We start from the raw sequence: 11753 nt of genomic DNA, 5'->3' as shown, positions 1-11753 counted from the left end.
ATGAGTAATGTATCTGGTACAGTTCTGTATTTTTCACTGTCTGGCTTCAGCGCAACAACCAACTACAGAGCTGTGCTGTTCTCTCTGACTTTGCTATGCTATTTTCTTATTGTCTTTGTGAATATGTCTCTCATTTTAACCATAATATTCGATCGAAACCTCCATGAACCCATGTATATATTTTTGGGGGTTTTGTGTTTTAATGGACTTTATGGAGCTGCAGGATTTTACCCCAGATTTGCCTTTGATCTGCTGTCTGACATCCAGGTGATTTCATATGTGGGATGCCTGTTGCAAGTTTTTGCCATTTATTCCAACGTGAAGGTGGACTACACCATATTGGTGGTGATGGCCTACGACAGATATGTGGCCATATGCCGACCCCTGGAGTACCACTCTGTCATGTCTGTGAGGAAGATTGCTGTCTTGCTTATGCTCTGCTGGATCGTCCCAATGAGCACCGATGTTGCAGTCGTAACCTTAACTTCAAGACTCAAACTGTGCAGCTCAAAAATCGACAAACTTTACTGTGACAACTGGTCAGTGGTTAAACTTGCATGCGGCTCAACGAAAGCAAACGACATCCTTGGATTGATCGTTATTTCTTTTTATATATGTCACTTTCTCTGCATTGCGCTGTCGTACACACAGCTTGTAAAGACAGCTTTAAACTCCAAGGAAGGCAGGAGGAAGTTTATTCAGACATGTATGCCACATTTATTTTGTCTCTTTAATGTCACAACTGCTCTGCTTTTCGATGTAATGTACTCCAGGTATGGCTCAGCATCTATGACGCAGAATTTAAAGAACTTTATGGCCATTCAGTTCCTGATTTTTCCACCGATTATGAACCCTGTTATTTATGGACTGATCCTGACGAAAATTCGAAACCGAATGATATACTTAAGTCAGCAAGTTAAATTGAAACTTTGTAACTGTGCAGATAATAATCAAATATCACCCAACAACAACAAAAAAGACATGTCAACTATGTAAGTTAAAACTCATTTTCTTCCAAATTGAAGTGAAAAAAGTCTCTCTCTATATATTAATGAATGTTTTGACTGAAATTCACTTCATCACATAGAAAATAAGGGACTCTCTCACAGGAAAGAAAAGAGACTAGAGGAGAGGATGGTGTAGTCGCTGCTGTTTCACAAAGAATACAAAGTCAAAGCTGTATATTATATTTGCTCTGTTTAAGTTTTTTGTTGTTATAAATATGTTCTTGGTTTATTTTTTTTACAGAAGCCTATAAGTGCATATATGGTAAAGACAATATCACACATTTAGAACCTGTTAGAGCAAAATAAAGACCTTTGCGATATAAATACATTGAAGCTGGACTATTATTTCATTTAACATCAGGTATCTCAACATAACTAAAGCTTAAATTTCTGTTTTATCCTCAAAATGGTTTGACGAGTCAATATTGATGAGTTTACAGTACCACAGTGCATTGCAAGTATTTCTGGATTGTTCTGTTTACGTCACAGAATAAGCACTTTCAAAGCACGACTGACCGAACCCTGAAAATAACAAAACCTAGAGTGATCATTTCTGAATATCTACTCATCTGACTTGTACAATATTTACCTTACGTACTGTTGTACAACACCTTCTCTGTATGGAATCATATTTTTTGTGTTCATAGTCCATGTCTGTGTCCTAGAAGACACTAATAACTGATGACTGGATTAACTGGATGAATTCACTTCAATGTCTCTGAATAGGTTACTTCAAGGATGTGTGAATATGAAGAAAAGGCTCTCCGAGCTGATTGGCCTCTTCAATTCAGTTTGGATATTGGAGGTAAATACCACACATGTCCTTAAACTAGCAAGAAAAGAGAGCTGGATCTGTCTGTTGCTGAACGTGCGTGACACTTATTGAGGATAAATGCACAACAAGAACAAAGATGAAATTCGAACTCTCCGGGCCAGAATTGATCTGTTTGCTGTGACCTCCCGTGGTGGGAAACAGCAGGCCTCAGGGATCAGAGGGAACAATTGCCAGCTCATTATCGTTCAGTGATCAATGCGCTGGCCTCATGGGGTGACCTGCAAAACAAAACTTTGTGTAATTAACCAAAGGACAAGCACCACAATCAATAAAGCAGCACCACACTGTTACAGTCTGTAATTTACATTAACATTTTGGCCATTCTTCCAACATTTGTTGTAGGATTTAACTTTAACAATGGATACCTGAGAGGGTGGACTGCATTTGATTTTGAAAGAATTTCATGTAAATATTCTCTGTGTTAGGCAGGTCATGAATTCCATCTTTCTCATTGTTAATTAAATGACAACTCCAGTGCAGAGGATCAGTCTGTATGTGACAAGGTCAACTTTGCAGGGTTTATGTAATGCATGTCTTCATTGCTTTATCTTTCTAAGTAAAAACATACATTTTTACTTATTTTCTGTGTTTTTTCAATGTCATGTTTTATGGGAATGCTTTTATTGTTTGATGTTTCTTGAATGGAGTGGTTACATTTGCACTGAAGTGGACTTTACAAATTTATTTCTATAAAGTGTTTCCATACATAATAAACTTGATTTCTAAACGTTTATCCCTGGGTTTGTGTTTATTAACTTTACTCACTTGATTTTAACTAACCTACAACCTTTAGTGTCACAAGGCAGTGATTCCCCAGGTGGTGGTGTTGACCTTTAAAGTGTTTTTAATCAGTGATCCAGATTTACCCCAATGTAATATATTTTTAGCCTGTTTAAAAATAATATTTTTCAGTCTTATTTAATGAGCCAAGCTGCTGGTCACAGATGCCCACCTCCAGATGCGCACTTGTCCACACTAACCTACAGTCTAAAAGAATTACAACTAATATACTGCATATTTAAAGGACAAAGAATGGAATGGTCTGTAATTTCTGTACTCGGTACACTTCAGCTGTGAGGACAGAATTAAAAAAAACTTCCAGAAAACCCTAATACAAATGTCAATCTCCTTCCATCTGGGTCTTCATGCCAGGTCTGGCCTTGTGGGCATCAATGTTCATGAGAAAGTTTAGGGATCAGTCCAGATTGTAATGTTTACTGACCCGAGGAGAGCTGGGGCCACGCTGTCAAAGATCACCATCAGTATCACTTAATTTAATCATGGATGAAAACCCTGCAGTCCAGGATCTGAAATTTCCATAGAAGTGTTTCAGAGCATCTCTTGCTGCTTTACCCATAAAGAGGCCTTTTTACTTTTTATTCCAACCACAGAACTCCTCATACTGTTCTTCCCACTGAGCCATTTGCACACATACAATAACTATGATGATACACTCTGCGACAGGAGAAGCTCAGGGTTTGATTACCTGCATTGAATAGAATTCAGGCCTTGTACTGCCTTCATCTGGCTGTTCCTTTCAGTGAAAGTTAGCATGCGACTGAAATAACAAACATTCAGCTTTGAAATTGAAGCATTTTCCAAGCTATGGAGAATTGTATCAACATGTCAAGAGTAAAATCTATTCTGTTGAGGAAAGCAATCCTCTTTTCTCCCAAGGGGATTGTGATTTTTCCAAGAGGATCAATAAAATATCCAGTTTTTTTATCCCACTGCTGACAGGTTACCACTATTTGTTATAGTGCAAGGCCCTGATTTTTGTTTTAACAAATAAAAATGAGCTTAAATGTATAAAAGCATAGTGAATTTGGTGATAATGGTGATGGTTGTTGTATTATTTTAAGTATACAAAGAGGGGAACATGTCAGATCCCAGGAGGTGGAATAATGTGGTTACGTACATCCTGCTGGAGAAGTTAAAAGGCTTCACACACCCAACAGAGCTCACTGTGTGAGTCATCTGTCTGTGAACTTTCTCAAACTACTGAACAGGATCCTCTTCCCTCTTTTTATGTTTTGAAACAGTTACTAATCATGCTCTCTTTGTTTCACAGCACTGCTGTATTTTTATGACTGGCATCGGGTTTTGCAGGTTTGCAGACGTCGTGAATTAGAGATGGAGAACAGCACAGCCTACCTCCACTTCAACCTCACTATGTTCATGAAGCTGGGACACTACCGCTACGCAGCCTTCGTTTTCTGCCTCGTGCTCTACAGCTTCATTGTGTTCGCGAATGTCGTCATCATCCTGGTGATTCTCCGGGAGAACACCTTACACCAGCCCATGTATATCTTCATCGCGTTTCTATCGCTGAACTCTCTGTATGGATCTGCTGGTTTCTTCCCCAGATTCCTCATGGATCTCCTCTCCGACACTCATTTGATCTCACGCCCGGCTTGTTTCACTCAGATCTACGTCATTTACACCTACGCCTCCTTCGAACTCACCATCCTGAGCATCATGGCGTATGACAGATACGTCGCCGTGTGCCACCCTCTGCATTATCACAGGAAGATGGACCGTAAAACTGTTTCTGTTCTGACATTCGTTGCTTGGGTCTGTCCAGCCTGTAACCTTGCAATCACTCTTGATGCTGGGATCAGAGTCCCGTTATGTGGCAACAAAATTCACAAGCTGTATTGCGCGACCTGGAACATAGTGAAACTCTCATGCGATCCTTCTGCAGTTAACAGTATCGCTGCGACGCTCGGGGCCATTGTTATCGCCTTCGTTCCCTTCAGCTTCATTTTTTACACCTACCTTCGAATTGTGCTCGCTTGTTGGAAAAACTCATCAGAGGTGAGAGGAAAAGTGTTGCAGAGCTGTGTTCCTCATGTAATTTCATTTGCCATTTATTCCTTGACCTCATTTAGTGATACAGCTCTAAGCAGACAGAACCTTAAAGAGGTGAATCCATATGTGGCCATCATTCTGTCGCTGGAGTTTATTGTCCTTCCTCCGGTTTTGAACCCGCTTGTGTATGGCCTCAAACTCCCAGAGATCAGAAGAAACATTTTGAGGTTGTTAAAGCTTAAAAGGAAATCATGTCGAATATTTCAGGAGCCCAAACATGTCCACTGACTGTTTTCATTCATGAAGCAGAGACAAATGAACTTTTATCCACATGCAGACGTGACACACTGATTGTCACAGGCTTCATATCAGATCAACATGTGGTTCATGTGCAACATTTGCTCCCAGCATGCATTCTGCTGAATCATTTTCATTTGAGACGCAGGATGTTAAGACTTTCATCACATGATTGAAGAGACAAAATGATTCCTTTAGCCTTGTAAGTGTTGATGTTTCTGACTTTTTTACAGTAAAATTCACAAATGTGACAGGTTGTTGTGTAGAAAACAGCTTGGTCGACACTAAAAAGGAGCTCTGTAAATATTGGACACAACTTTAGCTATAATTTTACTTCCTTTTTGTACAGCTTTTTTCATTTTACTGTAGTTATTGTTCTTTTTATTTCATATAAACAGCTTATGCGCATTGGATATGATATATTCAACTTGAAATAAGCATGTCAGCATTTGGACGCTAGAATTCATACATATAATGTATGTGCTTAAAGGTGTAATATAGGATGTTCTATTTGGTTTGAGTTCCTGGTGGATCATCAAAATAACTGGTGGGTCGGTTTGTCAATCATTCTGCTGAGCTGCTTTCGTAAAGCCGTTGAACATGCTCGCTACCGATAAGGTTCTACATATTCAGAGTGTTTATGTAGCCGGTGAGCTTTGGTTCCAGCCAGTACTTACCGATGGCGAGTCTGACATAATGAAACTGTAACTGTTTCAGAAAATAAGCTTTATGAGCGAGGCCGATCGCAGAAACTGTAAACAGAGCCGTGCACGGCCGGAGAAGATGAGCTCACGCTCGCACGCTTCCGCCATTGATAGGCGTTTCCTCGGCTGTCTGGCGCATGCGCATTTTTCAAAAAGCGAGTAACAGACGTTTGGCTTCGTCTTTTCGAGAAAATCCTATGTTACACCTTGAATGTTTCAGTTATTCTTCCTTTCAGTTTTTAGTGTCAGTCATTAATGCATTCATGTTGCATTTTAGTGACTGAAAGGTAAAGACTTCACTGATGAATAAAACATCTGAAAAATGAGGATGACTGTAGATTTTCTTTTCAAAATTCAGACCTGAGAGTGCTGTTAGTAGTGATTTATTTACATGGCTTTTTTTTTTTGTTTGTTTTTTTTCCACTGAAGGTGGTGAAGAAGGGGGGCTGGTACTATACACGCATTTACAGTTTTGGGCTGTTTCAGTGTTTGATTAAACCAACTGAAAAAAACAAAACAATTATACATCCATACCAGATACAACAATTTTCTTTCTCTCTCTGTCTCTGTAAAGATATTTGTGGTTTTTACTTACAGCAAACAAATGTGTTAGTACCAATTGGAGAAAATGAGTGCAAACTGTAAAACACTGGAGTAAATCCATATTTAAATTTGTATCAACAAAGCAATAAAACTTGGTAAGTGTTTCACTTTGCATACAGTTTTGCATTATAGCTTTGTTCTTGTTTTATTTGGTCTTTACTGTATTAATACACACTCATGACCTGACATTTATCTCAATGAAAGGTGGACACACCTTCGAGATAAATAAAAAAAAAAAAATCATTGAATGAAAAGGTGTGTTCAAACCTTAGATTTCAGAAAAAGAATGCTGCATAAATGTCATTTTAAGTAAATTATATATTATACATATAATGAAAAAAGTAGATGAATCATTAAAGGGGCATACAGTACTTCTTGTTATTCTGCTCACTTCAGTGGAAATCTGCTGTAATCTTTACAACTTCCCAAGATTCATTGCAGCTCACTGATTGGATTGTCTGAATATCCATATTCATGGTGATTTTGAATAAAGCCAATGAGAATCCTTTACACAAAATAAATTTCACTCTTTGAATCTGTCTCCAATTGATTTCCAGGTTTGCTAATATTCTGTGTTGTTCTGTCTTTCTAATACGATGCACAATGCTTCAGTGATCACTATGCTGACTCTGTCTGGGTTGGGTGAGATGGCGAACCACAGACTTCTTCTCTTCGTTTTGACATTTCTGTGCTACTGTGTGATTTGGCTGGTAAATGTCACCATTATTGTGACAATCATTATAGATAAAAACCTCCACGGACCCATGTACATCTTCCTCTGTACCTTGTGCATCAATAGTCTTTATGGGACAGCAGGCTTTTACCCAAAATTCCTCAAGGACATATTATCCACTGCTCAAGTGATTTCTCTGACCGGGTGCCTTGCTCAGGGCTTCGTGCTGCACTCCTCAGCCTGCGCTGACTTCTCCTTCCTGGCTCTGATGGCTTATGACAGATACGTCGCGATATGTCGCCCTCTGTCATACCACTCCGTAATGACTAAAAGGAAGATTATTATATTTGTGTTCTTTGCGTGGTTAATTCCTTTGTATCTGGTGTTCATGGGCAGCATCACCACTCCAACGTCGGGGTTCTGCGGCTCACACATACCCAAGGTTTACTGTGTGAACTATTTAGTCCATAACATAGCCTGCACAGTGTCCCTGGCTAAAGTTATTATTCCAGCTTTTAATTATACGTTTTATTTCTGTCATTTCCTGTTAATTTTTTGGTCTTATTTATATCTTATCAAGACATGCAAAACATCCAAGGAGGGCAGGAGGAAGTTCATGCAGACATGTGTTCCACACCTCGTGTGTTTATTGACTGTGACTGGGTGTTTGCTTTTTGACCTTTTGTACATGCGATTTGGCTCCAAGGAGATTTCGCAAAATCTTCGGAATTTCATGGCAATAGAGTTTCTCCTGATCCCTCCGATAGCCAATCCCATCATCTACGGCTTCAAACTGACCAAAATAAGGAACAGGATCTTTCAGTACGTGAGCGGCATCGTCTCACAGTGAGGCGCAGACTTTCAGTCAGACTTGTACGGATCTGAAGATCAATAAATTACTCAATAACAACTTTGGCACTTGCCACCATTTCAGCTTTCATGGGACTTATTGAATGTAAACACTGATTTAGATGCAGAGTCTGACTGACAGAGTCTGTGTGCTCACCATTTCCTCAGCCAGTCCAAGTCTGTATGTGTGTGTGTGTGTGTGTGTGTGTGTGTGTGTGTGTGTGTGTGTGTGTGTGTGTGTGTGTGCCTTTGCCCACAGCTGAAGATGGGTGTGATTTGAAAGAAATGTTATTTTTTTAGCTGGATGTATGATTTACCTGGTTGATTTTGTGTGAATAATTTAAAATCCTACATGTTTTTGAAGAAAATTGCTGAAATTTCTTTCAGAAGTTTGAAAGTAGTATTGTTTTGTAAACTGTACTGGAAATGCCAAACAAACATTTGAATAATATGATGTGCACTGCAATATAGCGGGCTGCTACAAAGGAAAATGTTTGATTTTATGATTTGATATGATCCAGTTTGAGTGCCATCGACTTTAAGTCTTGTATAGATAATGTGAGATCTGGGAAAAAAGAGATCTGACCTTTGACCCCAGTTACAGACATGTGTAAAATATAAGTAAACTGAATATTCAGATGTTTTCTAAAGACTTACAAATATCAAATGTTTATTAAAATTAGAATTAATTATAATAATGTAAATGTAACAACTTTAAGATGTTTTGTTTTTGCGTTTTTGTTTGTCTTTCATTTTAAAGTCGGGACAGGAGTCTCGGTGATCTTTGACATGTTGGACGTGTCTTTATTCTGCGCAGGTAAACTGTGTTTTATGAGAACCAGCACCTCCTCACTTTAAGAAAAATAAAGGAGCAATGGAATGAAATTTATGATGGTGGTCCATGTGTTCAAGATCTTGTCTGGTAATATCTAGCTAAATTCTGGACTTTAACATGCTCTCCATCCATTCTCTTTACTGCTTTATCTAAGTTAGGGTAGTGGGTCGCTGGAGCTGATCACAGCCTGTATTGATTGACGGCAGAGTCAGTCACCCCCCAGGACAGGTTAGAGTCACCACTTTCGGACTGTGAGTCCCCAAAAGAAAGCTCACACATGCATCAGGAGAACATGCAGACTACACCGCAGTGTGGCCTTAAAGGTGCATTAAGGAGTTTTTCAACTTTAAAAATACTTATTTTCCACCATAAATATGTTACACATTTTTAATGATGTGTCCATTGTACCCTGACATATTCATTGCAAGTACCGCTAACAGCGCTAAATCGTCACTTGAAAGTTGCAGTGCCGGTCCGGTGTTCTGTCAGATTTTGCTACCCATCAAAAATTGCTACTTTGCGGCTATGCGCACGCGTTCCACGTCATTAAAGTCACGCCCATAATTATTTGCTCCCTGTCGGAGTTCGAGTCCTGTGAGCATGGTGAGCAGGACAGGAGAGCTCTCGGAGAACTGGTAAGTACTTTGTCTTGTAAAACTGGAATGTACATGTCCCAGCATCCTATATCATAGCCCTGTGTAATTATCCCAGCTTGTTTTGATGTTTTATCAGTACTTTTATGCAGGAGCAAATTTTGATAGTTCACTTGCACGCCATCAGATAATGCTCCCAGTACTCTGTGCACGAATGAATCATTAGTATTCACCCCAAATACCCCCGTATCATTAATTCCAGCAAGTTTTCATGTGTTTTATATGTACTTGAGGGTGGGAGCATATTTTGATAGTTCACTTGCACCGTCAGATGAGTTGAATTAAGTGCGACTTCTTTTTTGGACTCCTTTTGTGAAACCTATTGTCAAGTATTTTTCCCTCATCACCCTGTAGGATTGAATGTCAATCACCAATTGGTTTCAATACAAGCACTCTTCTTATTCTGCTTATTAATTTGCTCACAGCTGCTTGTTCTTCAATAATAAACACAATTGTGCAGCTTGGTTACTATGTTTTTTTGTTTTTTTTTTTTTTTACAGGTGCAGTGTGAATCGTGCTCAAGGTGTGCACAATAGAGGAGGCCAAGGGGAAAACATATTTGTGCCCAAAATGTAGAAAGAATTAAAAATACTTTATTGAGTCTTTTGTCTTTCTTTTGAAATGCAAGCAGGCCAGTTCAGGACCTACTTTTATGCCTTGAAGCCATACTGGGAGCAGTATTTGATGGTGGTGGGGGGGATTGTATTATCAAAATATGCTCCCCTACAATTTTGGTAAAAAAAAATAAAAATAGAGGAACACGCAAGAAGATTTGCTTTTTTTTTTACATGGTAACGTCATTGTAATTAGATAAACAATTTTAATGGACAAAGCTATACGGAAAAAAAAACAACGGCAGCAAAATTTCACATGGTAGCAAAAATTTATAGACGTGTCTATCAGAAAATGCAACGGTAGCAAAATCTGATAAGGCAGCAAAATCTGACAGAACACCAGCACTGCAACTTTCAAGTGACAATTTAGCGCTGTTAGCGGTGCTTGTAATAAATATGTCAGGGCACATTGTACACATCATTAAAAAATGTGTAACATATTTATGGTGGAAAATAAGCATTTTTAAGGTTGAAAAACTCCTTAATGCACCTTTAACTTAAATTTAAAAAAATCACAGTCAACTGCATTTGGGAAATTTCACCTATGTACAAAATCCCTATGCCAGGAGTTCCAAGCACTTATTCATTAAGTATCATCATGCGTTCACAAAACTTCACAATAAAACTCCAGGAAGTAAAGTGAAGTGAAGTCACCCCCTGAGAGTTTCAGTACAAATCGAAACCTGTGTACTGACTTGCTGTCTCCTGTCGCCTGCGGTCATCAGAGAGGTAATTTAACTGGAGCGTCAAACGCTGGAGGGCCAGACCGACTCAGCTCAGACTGCCAGCCGCCTATCCCGTTCCCTGAAGTCAACCCGTTTAATCCCTTTACGATGGAGACACAGAGAGATTTCAGTTTTAACTTAACGGCAGATCTGTAATTACATGAGTTCGATGGATAATGTTTCCATGCAGAAATATTTTACACTTTCAGGACTGAATTATGCAGCGCAGCACAGGATCGTCCTGTTTGCTCTCACTCTGCTGTGCTACTCCGTGATATGGATGGTGAACGCCGCCCTCATCCTGACCATCATTGTGGACCGAAAACTCCACGAGCCCATGTACATTTTCCTCTGCAATCTGTGCATCAGTGGACTCTATGGGACGGTGGGCTTTTACCCTAAATTCCTCCTGGATCTGCTGTCCCCCTCTCACATCATCTCGTACACCGGGTGCCTCCTGCAGAGCTTCGTCATACACTCGTCGTCTGGAAGTGATTTATCGATCCTGACTGTGATGGCCTTCGACAGATACGTGGCGATCTGCTACCCGCTCATGTACCACTCAGTGATGACCAGACAAAGAATAACCCTGTTAGTGGCCTTCTCCTGGTTATTACCACTTTTCTGCATGTTCAGCAACATGATGTCAGTTTTTCAAATTAAGCTGTGTGGCTCTCTCATTCCCAAACTTTACTGTTCAAACTCACTGATCAGTAAACTGGCGTGCAACGTCTCTATGGCAAACAACAGCATCACATACTTTAACATTGTCATCTACAGCTTCCATTTACTCTTTGTGCTTTGGTCGTATTTGTATCTGGTCCACAAGTGTCTCGGATCCAAAGAGAACAGGAAGAAGTTTTCACAAACTTGTGTCCCACATTTAGTGTCTTTGTTGAACTTTTGCTTTGCTGTGCTTTTTGACATGATGTACTCCCGATTCGGGTTGGGGATGTTGCCACTGGGGATGCAGAACTTCATGGCAATAGAATATCTTGTTATTCCTCCAATTGTGAATCCTCTCGTGTACGGATTTAATCTGACCAAAATTCGAAGTAGGATTTCTGGTTTATGGAGGAGCAAGAAACGGGCGTCATGCGACATGTTACCAGTGAAACATGGGATTATTAGAGATGTCGTCTCTTAA

At 39.6% G+C, this 11753-nt stretch overlaps 4 protein-coding genes across 4 annotated transcripts; all 4 read left to right on the top strand.

Moving 5' to 3' along the window:
• LOC115403458 (olfactory receptor 6N1-like) lies at positions 1 to 996 on the top strand. Its single transcript, XM_030112351.1, has one exon. It carries the CDS (start codon positions 1 to 3, stop codon positions 994 to 996), a length of 996 nt encoding a protein of 331 aa, XP_029968211.1.
• A 2979-nt stretch (positions 997 to 3975) lies between these two features.
• LOC115403457 (olfactory receptor 10A3-like) lies at positions 3976 to 4941 on the top strand. Its single transcript, XM_030112350.1, has one exon. It carries the CDS (start codon positions 3976 to 3978, stop codon positions 4939 to 4941), a length of 966 nt encoding a protein of 321 aa, XP_029968210.1.
• Positions 4942 to 6853: 1912 nt separating this feature from the next.
• Positions 6854 to 7780, top strand: LOC115403456 (olfactory receptor 142-like). Its single transcript, XM_030112349.1, has one exon. It carries the CDS (start codon positions 6854 to 6856, stop codon positions 7778 to 7780), a length of 927 nt encoding a protein of 308 aa, XP_029968209.1.
• Positions 7781 to 10775: 2995 nt separating this feature from the next.
• Positions 10776 to 11753, top strand: LOC115403455 (olfactory receptor 10G4-like). The gene has a single exon (XM_030112348.1). It carries the CDS (start codon positions 10776 to 10778, stop codon positions 11751 to 11753), a length of 978 nt encoding a protein of 325 aa, XP_029968208.1.

This window comes from Salarias fasciatus, chromosome 16, assembly GCF_902148845.1.
Source record: "Salarias fasciatus chromosome 16, fSalaFa1.1, whole genome shotgun sequence".
In the NCBI taxonomy this organism is placed as follows: domain Eukaryota; kingdom Metazoa; phylum Chordata; class Actinopteri; order Blenniiformes; family Blenniidae; genus Salarias; species Salarias fasciatus.
Note: the sequence above shows the minus strand (reverse complement) of the source record. Positions and strands in the feature narration are given on the sequence as shown.

Coding starts and splice junctions, on each gene's coding strand:
- LOC115403458 (XM_030112351.1), top strand. CDS start 1: ATGAGTAATGTATCTGGTACAGTTCTGTATTTTTCACTGTCTGGCTTC.
- LOC115403457 (XM_030112350.1), top strand. CDS start 3,976: ATGGAGAACAGCACAGCCTACCTCCACTTCAACCTCACTATGTTCATG.
- LOC115403456 (XM_030112349.1), top strand. CDS start 6,854: ATGCACAATGCTTCAGTGATCACTATGCTGACTCTGTCTGGGTTGGGT.
- LOC115403455 (XM_030112348.1), top strand. CDS start 10,776: ATGGATAATGTTTCCATGCAGAAATATTTTACACTTTCAGGACTGAAT.